General features: G+C 36.9%; 1 protein-coding gene across 2 annotated transcripts in view; it reads left to right on the top strand.

Moving 5' to 3' along the window:
- Positions 1–22,925, top strand: part of LOC138762909 (xanthine dehydrogenase/oxidase-like) — a 223,412-nt gene that overhangs the window by 41,776 nt on the left and 158,711 nt on the right. For both annotated transcript variants that reach the window (XM_069936426.1, XM_069936420.1), the window contains one exon: positions 445–614. In XM_069936426.1, the coding sequence (XP_069792527.1) occupies positions 445–614 (170 nt within the window). The remainder of the gene's footprint in view (positions 1–444; positions 615–22,925) is intronic.

Raw genomic sequence — 22,925 nt, forward strand, 5'->3', positions numbered from 1 at the left:
ACTATTCTGTGCCACTTCCTTAATTCCTTGATCTTGCAAATATTTATTTCTTTTATTTTATATTTCAAATTCATTGGCAAGTTCTTGGTAATCATTTGGTATGTTCAGTTAATTCAAGAACAACATGAGGTTCGCAATTCTATCAAATTACTTCCTCAAATGAATTTGCCTGTTGTGTAATATGAGGTAGGAGGTTAAGATTTCAATACCGTTCTTGTTGTAAGGATGACATTTGTGTAACTTCGCCATGTTTATGATCTATTTCTTTGTCTTGCTAAATTATACATGGTTAGAAATGGAGTCTGATAGGGAAGGAGGTGATGAGGTCGATGGGTCTAAAAACTACTTTACAGATTTTCAGGTTTGGTTTTGATTTTGTGCATTTTATGGCTTTATAATTATACATCTAAAGTGCATATTGTGCTATATTATTGAATTTTGCAGTGTTTGTTTCCAATTGGTTCTCTCCTGTCACTGAAGAACCATCATGTCATAACAATAGAGGCGCTGGGGTCTAAAAATAAGAGCTTGCACCCAATTCAACAGCGATTGGCTGATTACAATGGAAGCCAGTGTGGATACTGTAGTCCAGGTTTTGTCATGCAGATGTATGGGTAAGTACAAAAACCTAAAACAATAAAACTCCTGTAACCTGGAATTCAAGTAACCGCAAAAAAAAATCAAGAAAAATAAGGAGGTAAAAAAAAATGGAAATTTAAATTCGGTGTACCTCCCCATTAGTTCACCAAATCACACAACATACAATCTCAAGTGACCAGAAAATTCACTTATCCGACATCTACTAATCCCATCAGTTCTGGATACCAGGGGTTTTACTGTATTTTGTAAATATTTTCAACTTACTTATGTGACCAATTATTCTTCAGTGTTTGGTAAGAAAATAAGGTGTCTTATTAACCAAAATAAAGTAAATGTAAAACTCAGGGGCTCTGAAGATCTTCCAGCCTTTACTCTCAAATTTAGGACATTGAGAAATAATCTCATTGAAATGTTCACAATTCTTCAGGGGTTTGAAATGATCAATGGAGAATTGATGTTCCTTTAGCTGTAGTGTTTAGGACCACAGTAACAAGAACACAAAAGAAAATAGCAGGAGTTGGCCATTGGATCCCTCTAACCTGCTACACCCTTCAACATGTTCATGACTAAGGTGCATCAGGGCTCAACTTCAATGCTAGTTCCACGTTTCCCTCAAATTTTTGATCTGCCTCTTGTGTCTGTTCTTTTCAATATGTCCAGTGATTTAGCCTCCAGAATCCCCTGGGGTGGAGAATTCTGGAGATTTACCACACTGAAAAGAAATTCCTACATACCTCACTTTTAAATGACTGACCCTTTATTTTGTACATTACCTTCTTCTTATTCTCATATGAATGGAAATATCTCCGACACCCCAAAAGAAAACTCTGCACTATTGTCACACCATTTTTGTGTTTACACTATGGTAACTGAATATCTATTATCTATCTACCTTATGTGTTTATTATCTCTTTTAAATTTAATTAATCTGCACCTGTTTAATTTGTTGTGGCTTTCTTTACATTGTTGACTCGAAGAGTCATCCTATTCAAATGGAAAGACTCTGGACCTCCAACAGTGTTTCAATGGTTTTCCCATATTATGTCTTGTCTAAGCTCAGAAAAGTTTAGATATTATGTAGTTGATTCATTGGTGAAATTTGAAGATACATGCAACCCTTTATGTCTTATTTTTATATAATGTAAATCTTTCTAATATGATTAGATGTATTTACTTTTTGATTTATGGTAGGAACCAAAATCTACAAACTATATGTGACCCTCAGAATAAGATGCTCAGTTGTTTTTTTGTTAGTTTTTTATTTTTTATTCGATATATATAATTTTCAATTATTTTATATATATATTATTTTCAGTTTTGTTCCCTTTTCTTCATTGTATTTCTTACAAAAACCAATAAAAAAGATTAAATGTAAATTTAGTGTAATGCATACAATTGTAGCTTTTATGAAGTATCTGTTCAGCTGTAGCAAATAAGAATTTTGATGCATATTTACATTTTTAAATGTATATGACAATAAACGAATTACTTCTTCTTTGGTTCCAAACTCCAGCATCTTGCCATCCATCGATGTTAAGCTAACATTTTCCTCTTGCTCACAAAAGCACACACTCTGAAACAAACCACTGTACTCTGAAAGGCAAAGGTAAAATATGAAGTTTGCCAAGCTAAGATGAGAATGAATGTGTACACCCAGATATCAGAGAGTTTTTGGAATTCTCTTTTCCTAGTCTGTCAAGACACTGTCATTGATTGTATTGAGCTGAATCTAAAATGGGGATGGGGCTGACAAATGATATTGAGATAGATGCTCATCATGAGGGGCAGAATGGCCTGATATAGCTCCTATTTCTTCTGTAAATGTTTTGTGGATTGTTTCTAGTGACTTAATTTCAGATATTCTTAATTGGCTCTGAAACACTTGGGAATATTCTGAAATTTGAAAGGTGCAAAGGATTCTTTCCAAATCCTTCGCTGTTGCAGTGTAGTGTTCCTTAAATGAAAAAGTAGTCCAATTTGTATGTGAGCTAAAAAAAATCAAATTGTGGCATTATTTTGAGATCCTCCTAGTTTTAAAGTGAAACAAGAAAATTTGCAGTTGCTGTGATTGTAGTTAATATACAAAATTAATGGAGAAACTCAGCAGGTCCCGCAGTGTCCATAGGAGACAAAGATATAAAATCTGAATAAAAATACAGGGGAACAGGGAAGAACAGGCAGGGGGAGGAGCACAAGCCAAGAGCCCAGAGGTGGACATGGATCAGACGTGTAACAGATCTGTGTTAATATTAATCCATAGTTTAATATTAAAACTATATTTTATCTAGATATGGTTTAATAAGTTAGTTTTGGATGGACAGGCTCCTTTACATTCTACAGACACATGGCTGTTTGCAACATATTTCTGGTTTTGGCACAGAGACAACACATTAGCATTTTAAACACGTGGTTCTTTAAGATGGAAGACAGAAGCCATTTTGAAAGATGGAATGGCTGATTCTGCAGTTGAAGTAAAAAGATGAAAGGATTTATGATGGTTTTTGAGATACTGAAAACAATAGGTGTTATCTCCGAAGCACCCATGTAAACGCATGGCCATTTTGTGTCCATGTGGGCAGACAGCCTGGAACCAGAAGAGAACCAGAAGTTAATTACTTTGATTCTGTGAGTAAATGGACTTGAATGCTTTTAGCACATTTGTGTGAAAAGACATTATAAACTTCAAAGGCAGAAATTATGACAAATACCATATGACGTGCGAGATTTGCGAGATATATATGATCAAATTCAGACATTTTGAATCAGTTTACAGAAGTCAAAACCCTGTGTGACACTTGAAGCCTTGCAGAAGACAGGGTTGAATTACAGTAACCAGAATAGGTGCTGTTATGTGTTACTCCGAATAAAAGGGAAATACAGAAAATAAGTGGATTTCAAATGGGAAACCACTTTTCCAACTCCTCTTTTGAAAATAAAGTGTGCAGCCTCATCGTGAAAGAAACCTTTGTGACTCTTAAGAAGTAAACTAAAAAAGAACAAAAACCTGACCTTCTGGAAAGAAAAGACTTGTACAGTGAAACCTTGATTTAACGCGAAATCGGATATAACACGTCCTGCTCCTGGATCTGGGGCTTATGGCAGGCCAGCAAGTGGTGGAGTACGGCGCTGCAGAACTCCAGCGGTCAGCAGCCCCGCAGGTCAGCGGGACATGTGCACAACAGCACTGCTGATCGAAGTAGAGCACCACACTGGTCCAACCACAGCAGCCAGCACAGGTGACAGTCGCAGCACAGTGAGTTGTTGTCCCAGGCTCAGCCGATGGCAGTGCACTCTCTTACAGCTACTGAAAATACTGCTCCTGCAGGGAGTTGATGCCCAGGTAACGCAGCCGGAGTGTGGCCAGGATGTGCAGGTAGGACGGGGATTCAGCTGAAATGGAGGTGAGGAAGGTTGAAACACTGCTGTATATGTGAAACCCTTATTTAGCATGAGCCTGCTTTTTTCACTATGCCATTTTATGGACCCAAACAATCGTGGTATAATGGGGTTTCACTGTATTATCCTATTCACCAGAGATCCACATAAGTGCCTTTTAAATAAGTAACTCCACATCTCATTTGTGCCCAGAAAATGGTCACTCCTATATGAAGGAAAATCTCCCTGAAGGACAACTCATCAAAAGAATTGTGCGTTTAAAGAGGCCTGAAGCTATGAAGCTTAAAAATGCTTTATAATGATTTCTGAACTGAAAATTTAAGACCTTCAAGGAAGCCTAAAATGATGCTGAAGTTTTTAAAAATTGACTTTTCAGAGTTTGGGACTTTAACACACACGCACGCACATGCACTCACACACTTTAAATTTAGAGTTTAATTTAGAGATGATTAAGACATGTCATGTTACTATAGTTTAATAAAAACTATTATTGTGAATTTTCCATTGTTCTTCCTTTGTTAATGCTAACAAAGTCTTTCTTGTCCCTAAAAAAAATTAAGAGGGTAGTGAGTTCGTGACAGACGGTATGAGAGAAAACTCAAGATTTGATTGGGAAATGGGGTAGCTCCAGAAATGCAGAGCTGGAGGAATGGAGAGAGGGGGGGATAGGGAAAAGGAGAGAGAGAGAGAGAGAGAGAAGACAGACAGTGCTAAAGGAAAGGAGAGTGGAGATAGGGAGAGAGAGAAGACAGACAGAGCTAAAGGAAAGGCGAGTGGGGATAGGGAAAGGGGGAGAGAAAGAGAGAAGACAGACAGAGCTAAAGGAAAGGAGAGTGGGGGATAGGGAAAGGGAGAGAGAGAGAGAGAGAAGACAGACAGAGCTAAAGGAAAGGAGAGTGGAAATAGGTAAAGAGAGAGAGAAGACAGACAGAGCTAAAGGAAAGGAGAGTGGGGAATGGGAAATGGAGAGAGAGAGAGAAGACAGACAGAGCTAAAGGAAAGGAGACAGGGGGTATAGGGAAATGGAGAGAGAGAGGAGAGAAGACAGAGCTAAAGGAAAGAAGAGTGGGGATAGGGAAAGAGAGAGAGAGAGAAGGCAGACAGCTAAAGGAAAGGAGAGTGGGGATAGGGAAAGGGAGAGAGAAGACAGACAGAGCTAAAGGAAAGGAGAGTGGGGATAGGCAAAGGGAGAGAGAAGACAGACAGAGCTAAAGGAAAGGAGAGTGGAGATAGGGAAAGGGGGAGAGAAAGAGAGAAGACAGACAGAGCAAAAGGAAAGGAGAGTGGGGTATAGGGAAAGGGAGAGAGAGAGAGAGAGAGAAGACAGACAGAGCTAAAGGAAAGGAGAGTGGAAATAGGTAAAGGGAGAGAGAAGACAGACAGAGCTAAAGGAAAGGAGAGTGGGGAATGGGAAATGGAGAGAGAGAGAGAAGACAGACAGAGCTAAAGGAAAGGAGACAGGGGGTATAGGGAAATGGAGAGAGAGAGGAGAGAAGACAGAGCTAAAGGAAAGAAGAGTGGGGATAGGGAAAGAGAGAGAGAGAAGGCAGACAGCTAAAGGAAAGGAGAGTGGGGATAGGGAAAGGGAGAGAGAAGACAGACAGCTAAAGGAAAGGAGAGTGGGGATAGGCAAAGGGAGAGAGAAGACAGACAGAGCTAAAGGAAAGGAGAGTGGAGATAGGGAAATGGAAAGAGAGAGAGAAAACAGACAGAGCTAAAGGAAAGGAGATTGGGGGATAGAGAAATGGAGAGACTTTTTCTTAAGTGTTTCACTTTGTAGTTGTTCTCGATGTAAAATTAAAAGTAAATTGTCTAAGAATATAGTTGGTATCAACCTACTTGCAGCTCAGTTGGCATGACAGATACAATTGTCAATACTGCCTGAGAAATGAGATCAGGTTGGAAGTTGTTCCCCAAGATTACGTCCTTGTATTTGACAGATTGTCAGCAAAGCCAAATTAAGATAAGCAGTTCTTTTCCATAAATGTTGCAAGGCTAGATAATTAAAATGAAATAAAATTAAAAATTACAATTCAATATGAAGTTTTTGAACGATGTTTGCAAAATATAGATGAAAGGTAGCTTTTGTAATATTTCTCATAATCCATGGAAAAGTTTGTATAACATTAGGGGGCATTATCTCAAAAGCTCTTGTATTCTGCCATGTAATATAAAATTCTTCTTTTGAAGATAAATCAATCATGTGCTGAACCCATGCTTATATTTTTATATTTAAATAATATAAAATTCTTCTTTTGAAGATAAATCATTCATGTACTGAACCCATGCTTATATTTTTTATGTTTATATAATATAAAATTCTTCTTTTCAAGATAAATCATTCATGTGCTGAACCCTTGCTTATATTTTTTCTGCAATCAAATTTTGATCTGAAGCTTTTTTGTTATTGCTGTCTCACATGTCGAAAAGTACCCAGTGCCTCAATTAAGCTGAAATATCACTGGTATTTTACATTTCACTCCAAATACACTTTTTAGAAAAGAATGCTTTTTTTTTTGTTGGCTAATAGGTCATCGGAAATATTTAAATCTTTTAATATTTTTAAATCTTTTTAAACTTCCCATTGTAAATAATTAAGTGCTTAAATTTGGGCAATTTCCCTATGTAGTTACAATCAAATAATTTTTAACCGCATTATAGCTCTTTTATGCACAAATATTCAAGTTACTGACGTATGCAGTTTGAAAATTTCCTTCTTTATTATTCCAAATATTTGCAAGGAGCTGATCACTACATATTTATTAGTTGTATTCATAGGTTATTGACCAAATTGTGTTGGACAGGAAATAAACTTCCTGGAAATACTACTGAGAAGCAGACTGATACCTCACAAGGTTGAGTTCCAGTGAGAAGTTAGGAAACAAGACTTCTCAACTTTTTCTGGCTTTATGGGTTCTCAGGTAACTGATGAGGCCTGTGTATGAAACAATGGACTCTTCCAGGTGATGCCTGATGGGCAGGTAGATGAAATGAGGTGCTCCTTTGACAGCTAATGGTAACTTCATTGTAATCTCAGTACATGCACTTGAGGTTATCAGTGATGCTTTGCCTTTCTAAGTACAGATTAAATCACTTTAATCCAGTCACATTAAGACTTGGCCATGGCCGAACCACGGAAAATGCCAGAAAACCCCTTATGTAAACATATGATAGGTAGAACAAAGCTTAAACAGGAAAGAATAGCAAAGTGATAGGTGCAATGCCTTTATAGCACCAGGGATCGGGTCCGTGAACTACTCTTTGCAGACGATGCCGCTTTAGTTGCCCATTCAGAGCCAGTTCTTCAGCGCTTGACGTCCTGTTTTGCGGAAACTGCCAAAATGTTTGGCCTGGAAGTCAGGCTGAAGAAAACGGAGGTCCTCCATCAGCCAGCTCCCCACCATGACTACCAGCCCCCCCACATCTCCATCGGGCACACAAAACTCAAAACGGTCAACCAGTTTACCTATCTCGGCTGCACCATTTCATCAGATGCAAGGATTGACAATGAGATAGACAACAGACTCGCCAAGGCAAATAGCGCCTTTGGAAGACTACACAAAAGAGTCTGGAAAAACAACCAACGGAAAAACCTCACAAAGATTAGCGTATACAGAGCCGTTGTCATGCCCACACTCCTGTTCGGCTCCAAACCATGGGTCCTCTACCGGCATCACCTACGGCTCTTAGAACGCTTCCACCAGCATTGTCTCCGCTCCATCCTCAAAATTTATTGGAGCGACTTCATTCCTAACATCGAAGTACTCGAGATGGCAGAGGCCGACAGCATCGAGTCCACGCTGCTGAAGATCCAGCTGCGCTGGGTGGGTCATGTCTCCAGAATGGAGGACCATCGCCTTCCCAAGATCCTGTTATATGGCGAGCTCTCCACTGGCCACCGTGACAGAAGTGCACCAAAGAAGAGGTACAAGGACTGCCTAAAGAAATCTCTTGGTGCCTGCCACATTGACCACCGCCAGTGAGCTGATAACGCCTCAAACCGTGCATCTTGGCGCCTCACAGTTTGGCGGGCAGCAACCTCCTTTGAAGAAGACCGCAGAGCCCACCTCACTGACAAAAGACAAAGGAGGAAAAACCCAACACCCAACCCCAACCAACCAATTTTCCCCTGCAACCGCTGCAACCGTGTCTGCCTGTCCCGCATAGGACTTGTCAGCCACAATCGAGCCTGCAGCTGACGTGGACTTTTACCCCCTCCATAAATCTTCGTCCGCGAAGCCAAGCCAAAGAAGAAAGAAAAGATCGGGTCATTAGTACAAAGTTACCAAACAATAAAATGCCTGGAGAGGATGGACTCCCAATAGAATTCTATAAAACATTTAAAGAGTTATTAATTCCTCCTCTCCTGGAAGTAATGAACCAGATAGAAGAAACAAAAAACTTGCCAGATTCATCTAAGACAGCAATAATTACAGTAATACCAAAGACAGGGAAAGATCCATTAACACCAGCATCATAAATACCAATATAACCATATAACCAAATAACCACTTACAGCACAGAACAGCCAGTTCGGCCCTACTAGTCCATGCCGTAACAAATCCCCACCCTCCTTGTCCCACTGACCAGCACCCGGTCCTTACCCCTCCATTCCTCTCTTATCCATGTAACTATCCAGTCTTTCCTTAAATGTAAACAATGATCCCGCCTCGACCACATCTGTCGGAAGCTCATTCCACATCCCTACCACCCTTTGCGTAAAGAAATTTCCCCTCATGTTCCCCTTATAATTTTCCCCCTTCAATCTTAAACCATGCCCTCTAGTTTGAATCTCCCCCACTCTTAATTGAAAAAGCCTATCCACGTTTACTCTGTCTGTCCCTTTTAAAATCTTAAACACCTCTATCAAGTCCCCTCTCAATCTTCTACGCTCCAGAAAAAAAGCCCCAGTCTGCACAACCTTTCCCTGTAACTCAAACCTTGAAATCCTGTCAACATTCTCGTGAACCTTCTCTGCACTCTCTCTATTTTGTTTATATCTTTCCTATAATTTGGTGACCAAAACTGTACACAGTACTCCAAATTTGGCCTCACCAATGCCTTGTACAATTTCATCATAACCTCCCTACTCTTGAATTCAATACTCCGAATTATGAAGGCCAACATTCCAAATGCTTTCTTCACCACACCATCTACCTGAGTATCAGCCTTGAGGGTACTATTTACCACAACTCCTAAATCCCTTTGTTGCTCCGCATATGACCTATTTAGATTTGCCTTTCCAAAATGTAACACCTCATACTTATCTGTATTAAATTCCATCAGCCATTTCTCAGCCCACACCTCCAGCCTTCCTAAATCACCTTTTAATCTACGGTAATCTTCCTCACTGTCCACAACACCACCAATTTTTGTATCATCCGCAAACTTGCTTATCCAATTCTCCACCACTACTTCCAGATCGTTAATATATATAACGAACAGTAGTGGACCCAGGACCAATCCCTGAGGAACTCCACTAGTCACCGGCCTCCAATTGGACAAACAATTTTCTACCACTACTCTCTGACACCTCCCATCCAACCATTGCTGAATCCATTTCACTACCTCCTCATTTATACCTAATTCCTCCACCTTTATTCCTAACCTTCTGTGGGGAACTTTATCAAAAGCTTTACTAAAGTCTAAATAGACAACATCCACAGCTTTCCCTTCATCAACCTTTTTTGTAACCCCCTCGAAAAACTCAATCAGGTTTGTCAAGCATGATCTACCCCTGTCAAAACCATGCTGATTACTCCCTAGCAATCCCTGTCCCTCCAAATATTTGTAAATACCATCCCTCAGAACACTTTCCATCAACTTGCCCACCACAGACGTCAGACTCACGGGCCTATAATTCCCAGGTTTACATTTAGACCCTTTCTTAAACAGCGGAACCACATGCGCCACCCTCCAATCCTTTGGCACCACCCCTGTGGCCAGTGACATCCTAAATATCTCTGTTAATGGCCCCACTATCTGTCCACTAGCCTCCCTGAGTGTCCTTGGGAATATTTTGTCCGGTCCCGGAGATTTATCCACCTTTATCTTTTTTAATACAGCCATCACTACCTCCTCGGTTATCCTTATATGCTTCATGACCTCCCCACTATTTTTCTTTACCTCAACTGGTTCAATATTTTTTTCCCTAGTGAATACTGAGGCAAAGAAATCATTCAAAATTTCCCCCATTTCCTCTGACTTCTCACTCAGCCTACCCTCACTATCTACAAGGAGTCCAATTTTATCCCTCACTAATCTTTTACTTTTAATGTACTTATAGAAACCCTTTGGATTTATTTTTACTCTGTCTGCCAAAGCCTCTTCATGCCTTTTCTTGGCCTTTCTAATTTCTTTCTTAAGATTCCTTCTACACTCCTTGTAGTCCTCCTTCAAATTGTCAGCTCCCTGTTCTTTATACCTCTTGTACACCTCCCTTTTTCTCCTAACCAAATTTCCAATATTCCTTGAAAACCAAGCCTCCCTATGACTTCCAGTCTTTCATTTGATCTCTAATATCTCTACTTAACTCAGATTATAAGATAATAGCGAAATTATTAGCAAACAAATTGGTCGATTGTGTACCAAAAATAGTAAAACAAGATCAAACTGGATTTATTAAGAAAAGACAAACCGCGGATAATGTCTGTAAACTTATTAAACTAATTCATACAGTTCAAGGAAATAAGAAGCTAACAGTGGCTGTTGCTTTAGACGCAGAAAAAGCCTTTGACAGAGTAGAATGGAACTATTTATTTAAAGTATTACAGAGGTTCAATCTAGGAGAAAAAATATATTAATTGGATTAAAGCATTATATAATGGACCACTGGCGAAGGTAACAGTAAATTGATATGTATCGAGCCAATTTAAATTAAGTAGCTCATCTAGACAGGGATGTCCATTATCCCCCTCATTGTTCAACTTAGCAATAGAACCAATGGCAGAACTGATAAGAACAGAAATTATATAAAAGGGATAAAAATAAAGGAGAAGGAGTATAAAATCAGCTTATTTGCAGATGACATCATAGTATACCTAACAGAACCAGAAATATCAATAAAAGAATTACATAAGAAATTGAAGGAGTATGGAGAAATATGGGGGTACAAGATCAACGCAAATAAAAGTGAAGTGATGCCAATGACTAATGCGGATTATATAGAATTTAAAAAAGAATCACCATTTAAATGGCAAACACATGCAATCCGATACCTAGGGATCAGGTTAGATAATAACTGAAGCCACCTGTACAAATTAAATTATCAGCCACTAATAAAGAAATTGCAGGAAGACTTAGAACATTGGAAAGAATTACCACTAACACTGACGGGAAGGGTAAATTGCATTAAAATGAATGTCTTCCCAAGGATACAATACTTATTTCAAATGTTTCTAATTCCTTTAACAGAATTTTTTTTTAATGAATTAAAGAGAATAATAAGGAAATTCATGGGGAAAGGGGAGAAACCAAGGGTAGCATTAGATAAATTAACAGAGAGGTATAACCAAGGTGGTTTGCAGTTACCAAACTTTAAAAATTATTATAGAGCCACACAATTATCAGATTTTTACCAGACAAAGGAAAAACCAGACTGGACTAAGATAGAACTAGATAAAATAGGGTGGAAGGTACTGGAACATATTCTTTATAAATGGGATGAAAAGCTGGTGCAATACAAAAGCTTAATATATGGAAGAAGATCCACTCAGAAAGGAAAAAAATGAATTACCAAATACCAAAATTGTTAATGACACAAAACCCATTAATCCCTTTCCTTTAGAGAATGGGAGAGAAAAGGAATCAAAAGAATAGAAAATTGTTTTTTGGGAAATGATTTATTAACATTTGAACAGTTGAAGTACAAATATGGAATAACTCATGGTACAATGTTTGCATATCATCAACTGAAAGCTTATTTAAAGGATAAATTGGGAAATAGACTGAGATTACCAGAAGGAAGCAGCTTTGAATATGTGATTACAGACACAATGATAATTAAAAGATTTATAACAAACATGTACATTAAGCTGCAAGATAAGGAAAATGAGAAATATGCTAAGGATTTAAACATAAAGATAAAACATGAAGCATGGGAAAAGTTATGTTCTGGAACTATGAAGATACAGTATAATTGGTAACACAGGTTATATATCACGCCTCAAAAGTTAAAAGAATGGGATCCAAAATTATCAGATAGATGTTTTCGCTGTAAGAAGGAAATGGAAACAACAGTACATGCAATTTGGGCATGTATGAAAGTGAAAATGTTTTGGGAAGATCTAAATCAGATATTAAATAAAATTTTAAAAAATAACATACCAAAAAATCCAGAGATCTTTCTTCTAAGTAACATAAGAAGTAAGGGATTAGGCCTCAAATTGGATAAAGCGCAAAAAAGATTTAGCAGTAGCAAAAAAAATGTACGTCAACTTGGAAAATGGAAGAGAGCCTGAGAATACAGCAATGGTACATGGAAATGAGTAAGTGTATTCCATTGGAAAAAAATAACATATAATTTAAAAAATAAAGTCACATTATTTGAACAAATTTGGGAGCCATACATGGAACATAACAGACCTCCACCCCCTAAAATGATAAGAAGACAAAACTACTTAATTCAGTGTGTAAAAGTAGATGACACATTTTTCTTGTTTATTTTTCATTGTGTGAAGACATTGTTTCATGGTTTTATTGTATTGTATATGTTGAATATTTATTGGTTTTGGAGGGGGGTGGGAAGGGGGGGAGGGAGGGTAGGGGTCTAAAAAAAGGGAGAAAATGCCACTGTGTATATTTAATGAGAAATGTTTGTATATATTTTGGTTGATATGGTTCTCAGTGTAAAAAATTATATGAAAAATAAGGTTGAATCTGTTGCCATTAGTACAAACTCCTTACAGACAGCACGGGACTCGAACCCTGGTCCCGATCGCAGCAGATTCAATCTTTACAGTTCCAGCGATCGGGATCAGGGTTCGAGAACCATGCTGTCTTTAAGGAATTTGTACTAATAGTGGTAGATTCAACCTTTACAGCATCAGCAATTGGGACCAGGATTTGAGCGGCAGATTCAAAATGTGCTGGACCACAGAGTGCCAGATAATAGGGGTTCAACCTGTAGTAATTGACCATGGATTCCCAGAAGTTGATTGGGATGTTGGATGTTTCTCTTCAAATAAGTTTCAAGCCTCTGTCCATGTAACATGCTCTTCCCAGGGCAGAATTTGGATGAGAGAGTTGATTTCAAGAGTCTGGTGCCTGGCAGATTTTAACGCTGCCAGTTGCGGAGCCAAGGAAAGATGACTGACACTCATTCAAATAACTGACAAACTCTTTAATCTCATGTTACAAAGGCTTTTTAAGTCACTTCCAGTTCAGATGGCCCGGAACTGGAAGTGATGTCATCACGTCACCTGATGCTCCCCACAGTTCGCAAGCTTTCTCTTGGAGAAGAAGGTAGCCCAGTGCCATCTTTGAGTTGGTCTAAAATGTCCCCAGAGACCAGCCATCGCAGGTGGCAATTCTGTCTTAAGCCTTGCCCCCTTCTGCCACTGCCTGATTATCAACATGATTTTCTCATTTATTTGATTCATCTCCAAACGGGTGAAGGTTTACAATTTTGATTTGTCATTGCTCTGTTTTCCATTCATTTTATAAATGATCAGAAGCAGAAAGCTCTAGCACTTTTTATAAATTTTAAAACCACAAAAGAAATTACAATTATTATGTAATATTACAAATCCATTACAAATATATGTGGTATCTATATATAGAAAGAAAAAAATAGAGCCCATCTATTACCCCCTCCCCCTCTAACCCCCTACCGAAAAGAAAAAAGGATATAGAATATATTTGACAAGGAACACTCAACAGAAATACTCCATACTACAAAATGTCTTATAATATATGAAAACCTATTAGGAGAAAGGGAATGTCACAGTTTCATTTAAATATTTGTACCAATAGTTTGTCAATATGGGCTCCATATTTTACAAAATATATTAATCTCTTAAAATTTTTTCAAGTGGTATACAACTTCAAACTTCTGCATGCCATCTCTCCAGTCCAAAATCTATATCTGATTTCCAAGTTATTTCAATACATTTTCTAGCAATTTAAAGCAATTTTAACATATTTCACTTAGAACATGTTCAATTTTAATTTAGGTTTTACCCCATTAATATTACCCAGTAAAAACAACATTGGGACTTGTGGGAATTTTACCCCACTTATTCTTTCTAATAAATTACCAACTTCCAACCAAAAAGATTTAATCTTAGGACAGCTCAGACACTTTTTAAAAACTATAATAATTTTGAAAAAATTGTGTTTTGAATTCTTTGTTGCCAATAGAAACATTCAGGTATTGGGTGTATCAGTGATCAGACTAAGTCAATAGGAGAACATATGATGTGTAAGATGAAAGTGTTTCTCAATTATTTAGCTTGTTTATTATGAGCTGTTCATTGTTCTATCTTTGCATTGAGTTAAATTGAGTTTGGAATTAAGGGATGTGGGGTTAGTATAGGAAAGCAGTGTTGAGACATGATTTAGAGACAAAACAGCCTCCAGGAACCAAATGCCATTGGTTGTATCTTATCTATCAACAATTTTTTTGAAGCTTTGCAAAGCTGATATATTGATTGCTGCCACAAAGTGGATTGGAGCAACTTAAACATATTTATTTAACTGCAAGGGCACATAGTCAGCTGCTGGCCAACAAGCTCAAGGTGAGTTTGAGCAAAGCAGTGATAATAATCTAAGAAGGTTGCACTTTGCCTATCTTAGGCTGGATATTGCCAGAATGTGATAGTTTATCTGCTTATGTTTGGTTTGAAGGTAAATAAGTACATCAATTCCTATTTGATGTGTTCTCAGTTATCTTCCTTATGAGTATTAATGGTCACCAAATCTGGGCAAGGAGACTACCAATTTTTAATTTAAACTCTTTGTACTGTCTACATCAGATTAGTTATACACCATTAAGACCCTCATGCTTGTTCTGCTTTATCGTGGCTGTCCTGTATCCTACTTTGCATTTGTACTCTTGACTTGCAAAGAAAATCAGTCAATATCAGATTTCAAATTGTTAGCTGATCTTGCTTCCTGCCTCTTTTATTGGGAAGAATTCTTTGTGTCTTATGAACATTCTTCTGCATTGCTTGGGTCCAGTTTAATGCCAATCTCCCCTTTTCCCCAGATCATCCATCATCAATGAAAAGGTTATTTGGCTGTTTCTGAATCTCTGTTCTTATGCTTGAAATTAATACATAAGATTCTAATTCCCGATGCATTAACAAAATCAATCTTTCGTTCCAGTGCACTCTCTAGAATGTGTGAACGCTAAAGAATTTGAAAGAAATTTCCTTTCAGCCTGTAACTTTGCTGGATATTTCAGTGCAGAATAAGAGTATAAACCAAGAAAATAACGATTAAAAAATATGGTTTTCTTGTATGGTAGAAAATTAAGCACTTAACCCTTCTAACACAAAATTTATCACCTTAAAGTAATTGAGACTCAATGGAACATTCTCTGTCTTCCATTTGAGATCAATATTGAATTAATTTTTCCTTTGAGGGAATCTTAGTATGTAATACAGAAGCTATTTGTAACTTTTAGATTTTGTATTGCTCAATTATTTAGTTTTTAATCGACATGAATTAATTTTGAGCAATTCACAAAAATTCTGAATGCAGAGTCACACAGCATCTATAAGAAGCATTTAACCAATGTTTTGGGTCTGGGCCTTCATCATACCTTGACATCATACATTGTTGCTCTGAGTGAGAAATTTGTAAGTTTCAATGGGATCACCTTTCAGACCTCTAAACTTTAAAAAATAGTGTTCAAGCTCTTCTTGTGTAAAAGACCTACCATCCCGGAAGTCTGCAGTGTAACTTCATTGCAGTCCCTCAAAGACCAGTGTATCTCTCTTGCGGTAAAGGGATCAAAACTTCACATAGTGTTCTAGATGTGGTCTAACCCGGGTCCAATGTAATTGAAGCAAGAAATCTTTATTTATGTTCTCTGCTCCTTTCATAATGAGGCCTAGTGTATCATTGGTTTTGCTTTTTGTTTGTTGTGCCTGTACCTCCATGTTAACATTCAGTAACATAAGAATAAGGATATCTAGATCCCTTTGAACATCAATTTTTCCTGCTCTGCAGTGAATGACTACATATTTTTCCATATCACTGTCTATATTGCTTGTTTCGCCAACTCACTTTTGCTTATCTGCATTCCCTTGAAGCTTCATTATATCTTGGCCTTTGAACAACTTGTGGTTGTATGAGATTTGACATACTTGTAGATAACTAATCCAGTAACATAGCTGTAAAATTACCATTTCCCAATCTTTGCAATTGTACTCCTTATGTTATTAAGAATGTTTCCCCAAGTCAGAGCTTTTTTTCAGGCTTTCTATCAAGACAACTAAACTTGATATAAAGTTGTGTGTATGAAGCTGTGCTACTAAAATAGATATTTAAAAATATCAGCAATATAACTTGCAAGGTGCTCAAATCCAGTGTTGGTCGTAATCCAAACTGTGATTCCTGTGGTTTTTTTTGTTGTTGACATAGCAGAGCTGATCAGGTAAATTGGATCATCATCGGAAAGCTTACTTTTTTTTTTAAATTTTTTATTTTTCACACCATAAATCACAATAGCCATGATATACACTTTTTCTTTTTCACACATTTACAGTGACTTTTTCTCCCCCCCCCTCCCTCCTCCCAAGCCACCCCCCCACCCCCCCCCTCTCATCCATTTTAGGTATACAATCTAGGTTGCATTAATTCAGTCAGACAATGTTGTCATTCAACAAAAATACACCAGAAATTCTACTGAGTCCATTCTTTTCTTTTCTTCTCCTTCCATCAACTTAGGTAATGTTTGTTCCCGGTAGGTTTTCGCTATTGTATTTAATGTAAGGCTCCCATACTTGTTCGAATATTTCAATATTATTTCTTAAACTATATGTTATTTTTTCTAATGGAATACATTTATTCATTTCTATATACCATTGTTGTATTTTCAAATTATCTTCCAATTTCCAGGTTGACATAATACATTTTTTTGCTACGGCTAGGGCTATCTTAACAAATCTTTTTTGTGCATCTTCCAAGTCAATTCCAAATTCTTTATTTTTTATGTTACTTAGGAGAAAGATCTCTGGATTCTTTGGTATATTGTTTTCTGTTATTTTATTTAATATCTGATTGAGATCATCCCAAAATTTTTCTACTCTCTCACATGTCCAGATTGCATGAATTGTTGTTCCCCTTTCTTTTTTACATCGAAAACATCTATCAGATACTGTTGGGTCCCATTTATTTAACTTTTGCGGTGTAATGTATAGTCTGTGTAACCAATTATATTGTATCATACGCAGCCTCGTATTTATTGTATTTCTCATCGTTCCAGAACATAATTTCTCCCATGTTTCCTTTTTTATCTTTATATTTAAATCTTGTTCCCATTTTTGTTTAGTTTTACCATTTGTTTCCTCATTCTCCTTTTCTTGCAGTTTGATATACATATTTGTTATAAATCTTTTGATTAACATTGTATCTGTAATCACATATTCAAGGTTACTTCCCTCTGGTAAACTCAAATTGCTTCCTAATTTATCTTTCAAGTAGGATCTCAGTTGGTAATATGCCAGCGCTGTATCTCCAGTTATTTTGTACTTATCTCTCATTTGTTCAAAGGATAAGAATCTACTTCCTGAAAAACAATTTTCTATTCTTTTAATCCCTTTTTTTTCCCATTTTCTAAAGGAAAGGTTGTCTATTGTAAAAGGGAGTAGCTTATTTTGCGTCAATATTAGTTTTGGTATTTGATAATTTGTTTTATTTCTTTCTACATGAATCTTCTTCCATATATTGAGGAGATGGTGTAATACTGGTGAAGTTCTATGTTGTACCAATTTTTCGTCCCATTTATATAATATGTGTTCAGGTATCTTTTCCCCTATTTTATCTAATTCTAGTCTCGTCCAGTCTGGTTTTTCCCTTGTTTGATAAAAATCTGATAGGTACCTTAATTGTGCGGCTCTATAATAATTTTTGAAGTTTGGCAATTGTAAGCCTCCTTGTTTATACCATTCTGTTAATTTATCTAGTGCTATCCTCGGTTTCCCCCCTCTCCATAAAAATCTCCTTATTATTTTCTTTAACTCTTTGAAGAATTTTTCTGTCAGTTGTATTGGCAATGCCTGAAATAAATATAGTATCCTTGGAAAAATGTTCATTTTAATACAGTTTATCCTTCCTATCAGTGTTAGTGGTAGCTCTTTCCAATGCTCTAAATCGTCCTGTAATTTTTTCATTAGTGGATTGTAATTGAGTTTATATAATTGGCCTAGATTTTTGTTTATTTGCACACCTAGGTATCTTATTGCCTGCATTTGCCATCTGAATGGGGATTCCTCCTTAAATTTTGAGAAATCCGCGTTATTCATAGGCATTGCTTCACTTTTATTTACGTTTATCTTGTATCCCGACACTTCTCCATATTCCTTCAATTTCTTATATAGTTCTTTTATTGATAGTTCTGGTTCTGTTAAGTACACTATCACATCATCCGCAAATAGACTGATTTTATATTCCCTGTCTTTTATTTTTATTCCTTTTATATTATTATCTATTCTTATCGATTCTGCTAGTGGTTCTATAGCTAGCGCAAACAATAATGGTGATAGTGAGCATCCCTGCCGCGTTGACCTGCTTAAGTTAAATTGCTTTGATACATGTTCATTTACTGTCACTTTTGCTAACGGTCCCTTATATAATGCTTTAATCCAATTAATATACTTCTCCGGTAAACTGAATTTTTGCAATACTTTGAACAAGTAATTCCATTCTACTCTGTCGAAGGCCTTCTCTGTGTCTAAAGCAACTGCTACTGCCGGTGCTTTATTTCCTTCTACTGCATGAATTAAGTTAATAAATTTACAAATATTGTCTGTTGTGCGTCTTTTTTTGATAAATCCAGTTTGGTCTAAATTTACCATTTTCGGTACCTGTTCTGCTAATCTGTTTGCTAATAGTTTAGCTATTATCTTATAATCTGTGTTTAGCAGAGATATTGGTCTATATGACGCTGGTGAGAGTGGATCTTTCCCTTGTTTTAGTATCACTGTAATTATTGCTGTTTTACATGAATCTGGTAAGTTTTGTGTCTCATCAATCTGGTTGATTACATCCAGGAGGGGCGGTATTATTAGATCTTTAAATGTTTTGTAGAATTCTATTGGGAGTCCATCCTCTCCTGGTGTCTTATTATTTGGTAAATTTTTTATTATCTCTTGTATTTCTACTGTTCCAAATGGTTCTGTTAATTTATTTTGTTCCTCTATTTGTAGTTTTGGTAGTTCAATTTTAGTCAAAAATTCATCTATTTTCCCTTCTTTCCCTTCGTTTTCAGTTCGGTATAATTGTTCAAAGAATTCTCTGAAGTTTTCCTTAATTTCTTTTGGATTATATGTAATTTGTTTGTCTTTTTTCCTTGTTGCCAATACCATTTTCTTAGTTTGCTCTGTCTTAAGCTGCCATGCTAAGATTTTGTGTGTTTTTTCACCTAGTTCATAATATTTCTGTTTTGTCTTCATTATATTCTTCTCCACCTTATATGTTTGTAATGTTTCATATTTTATTTTTTTATCCGCCAATTCTCTTCTTTTGGTTGTATCTTCCTTTATTGCTAATTTTTTTTCTATGTTTATTATTTCCCTTTCCAACTGCTCTGTTTCCTGATTATAGTCCTTCTTCATCTTGGTTGCATAACTTATTATTTGTCCTCTAATGAATGCTTTCATTGCGTCCCATAGTATAAACTTATCTTCCACTGATTCCGTATTTACTTCAAAGTACATTTTTAATTGTTTTTCAATAAATTCTCTAAAATCCTGTCTTTTAAGTAGCATGGGGTTTAATCTCCATCTATACTTTCTTGGAGGGATGTCCTCTAGCTTTACTGTCAGTATTAAGGGTGAATGGTCCGATAGCATTCTCGCTTTATATTCTGTTTTTCTTACTCTATCCTGCATACTAGCTGATAACAAAAATAGGTCTATTCTTGAGTATGTTTTATGTCTAGTCGAGTAGTATGAGTATTACTTTTCTTTTGGGTTTTGTTTCCTCCATATGTCCACAAGTTTCATTTCTTGCATTGATTTAATTATAAATTTGGTTACTTTGTTCTTCCTGTTAATTTTTTTCCCTGTTTTATCCATATTTGGATCCAAATTCAGATTGAAATCCCCTCCTATTAGTATGTTCCCTTGCGTATTAGCTACCTTCAAAAAAATATCTTGCATAAACTTTTGATCTTCTTCGTTAGGTGAATATATATTAAGTAGATTCCAAAGCTCCGAATATATCTGACATTTTATCATAACATATCTCCCTGCTGGATCTATTATTTCCTCTTCTATTTTAAATGGCACATTTTTGCTAATTAATATAGCCACTCCTCTTGCTTTTGAATTATACAATGCTGCTGTTACATGTCCTACCCAATCTCTCTTTAATTTCTTGTGCTCCAATTCAGTTAAGTGTGTTTCTTGGACAAATGCTATATCTATTCTTTCCTTTTTCAGTAAATTTAGTAGTTTCTTTCTTTTAATTTGGTTATGTATTCCATTAATATTTAAAGTCATATAGTTCAGCGTAGCCATTTTATATTTTGTTTATCTTCTCTTTCCGTTTTTCCATCATTACCTTTCCTCCTTTTCCATTTCTGTTTTCTTATTTTCAACTCTTTACCAGACAACATTCCTACAACATCCAACATTTTCCTTATTCTCCTATTTCTATCTTCTTTATCCCCAATCTCCCCTTCCCCTCCTGAGTTGTCCTTTATCCCTTGTCGGACAACCACATCTCCCCTCTCCATTTGGATTTGCGAATCCACTCGCAAGCGTCAACTGATTTTGCAGTGACCGCTCTTTTCCCCCACCCAGCCCCCCCCAGAAAAGATTTCACTTTTCATATGTCACAAAGGTCACTCTTTTAATTCCCTCCTTATTCTCTCTATTCTATTACCTTCCCTTATTAATTCTTGTCTATACTATCTGTTTTCCTCTAATTACAGATACTTTCACGTATGCCCATTGTCTCTATTCACTCTTATACCTCTTTACCCGCATATATATCAATCGTGGTCATTTTTACCCTCATTACCCGTCTTCATCCCTCAGTCTATTTTTGTCTTTACCCACATACATAACAATCGTGATCATTTTTACTCTCATTACCCGTCTTCATCCCTCAGTCTATTTTTGTAATTGTTCTGCAAATTTTCGTGCTTCTTCTGGATCCGAGAACAGTCTGTTTTGTTGTCCTGGAATAAATATTTTCAATACCGCAGGATGCTTCAGTGTAAATTTATATCCTTTCTTCCATAAAATCGCTTTTGCTGTATTGAACTCTTTTCTCTTCTTTAGGAGTTCAAAGCTTATATCTGGATAAATGAAGATTTTTTGCCCTTTATACTCCAGTGGTTTGTTGCCCTCTCTTACTTTTTCCATTGTCTTCTCCAGTACCATTTCTCTTGTAGTATATCTTAGGAATTGTACTACAATAGATCTTGGTTTTTGTTGTGGTTGTGGTTTAGGGGCCAATGCTCTATGTGCCCTTTCTATTTCCATTTCTTGCTGTAGTTCTGGACATCCTAGGGCCTTAGGGATCCATTCTTTTATAAACTCCCTCATATTCTTGCCTTCTTCATCTTCCTTAAGGCCCACTATCTTTATGTTATTTCTTCTGTTATAATTTTCCATTATATCTATTTTTTGGGCTAGTAATTCTTGTGTCTCTTTAGTTTTTTTATTAGATTCCTCCAATTTCTTTTTTAAGTCTTCTACCTCCATTTCTGCTGCTATTGCCCGTTCTTCCATCTTGTCCATTTTTTTCCCCATTTCTGTTAAGGTCATATCCATTTTATTTATTTTCTTTTCTGTGTTGTTTATTCTTCTTCTTAAATCATTGAATTCCTGTGTTTGCCATTCTTTAAATGACTCCATGTATCCTCTAACAAGAGCAAGTATATCCTTTACCTTGCCTTTCCCTTTATCTATTTCACTGTATTCTTCCTCTTCTTCTTTCTCTGGGTTGGCCATCTGTTGTTTCTTTGATGCCCTTTCCTCCTCTTCTTTCTTGTTTCCATTGTCTTCTGTGGTCTCTTCTTGCTGCAGGTGTTCTGCAGCTGTCGTTGCCGGCTGTGGAAATCGACTCCCCAGCTGGTCCCCCCTCCCGTCGGTGTGTTTTTTTTCATGCGCGGTTGCGCACTTTTACTCGGCTCTGTGAGCCATTGTTGTAGTTCTTTTTCTACCGACCTGAGGTAGTGGGCTCCTCTCTCCACAGCGGGCCTCTTCGGACAGGTAAGGCCTTCACCTTTTTCCTCCGTTGTCTTCTCTTCCTCTCTTCTTTCCGTTGATTTTGATTTTTCTCCTTTTGTCTCCATCTTCTTTCCACCTTTATACTCACTTTTCTTTAACTTGTATTTCTGTGCCTTTGTATTTTCTCTTGTTTTTCCCGACTTTTCTGGAGAGGGCTGGAGTTCACCGTCCGGCCACTACTCCATCACGTGACTCCTCCATCGGAAAGCTTACTTGAATACAATCATTAATTGCCCTCAAGAGTTCAACTATTTCAATAGTGATCCCTTTTTCAGTTGCCTCTTCCATTCTGTAAATTACCTTATCCTGCTGTAGCTCAAATATATGAATTAATGATCAAACATTTGCCCATTTGAAAGATTCTGATGCCATATTGTTCTTCCCATAATATTGTTCTTTGTAAGCTAGTGCCAGACATTAGTCATTCATTTGTTGCTCTATTAAACCATGGATACTCTAAGTCTTGCTTCTCTGCTGCTTGCTGTATAAATATTTTCAATTATCTGTTTAATAACATCC

This window comes from Narcine bancroftii, chromosome 1 (assembly GCF_036971445.1).
Source record: "Narcine bancroftii isolate sNarBan1 chromosome 1, sNarBan1.hap1, whole genome shotgun sequence".
NCBI lineage: Eukaryota > Metazoa > Chordata > Chondrichthyes > Torpediniformes > Narcinidae > Narcine > Narcine bancroftii.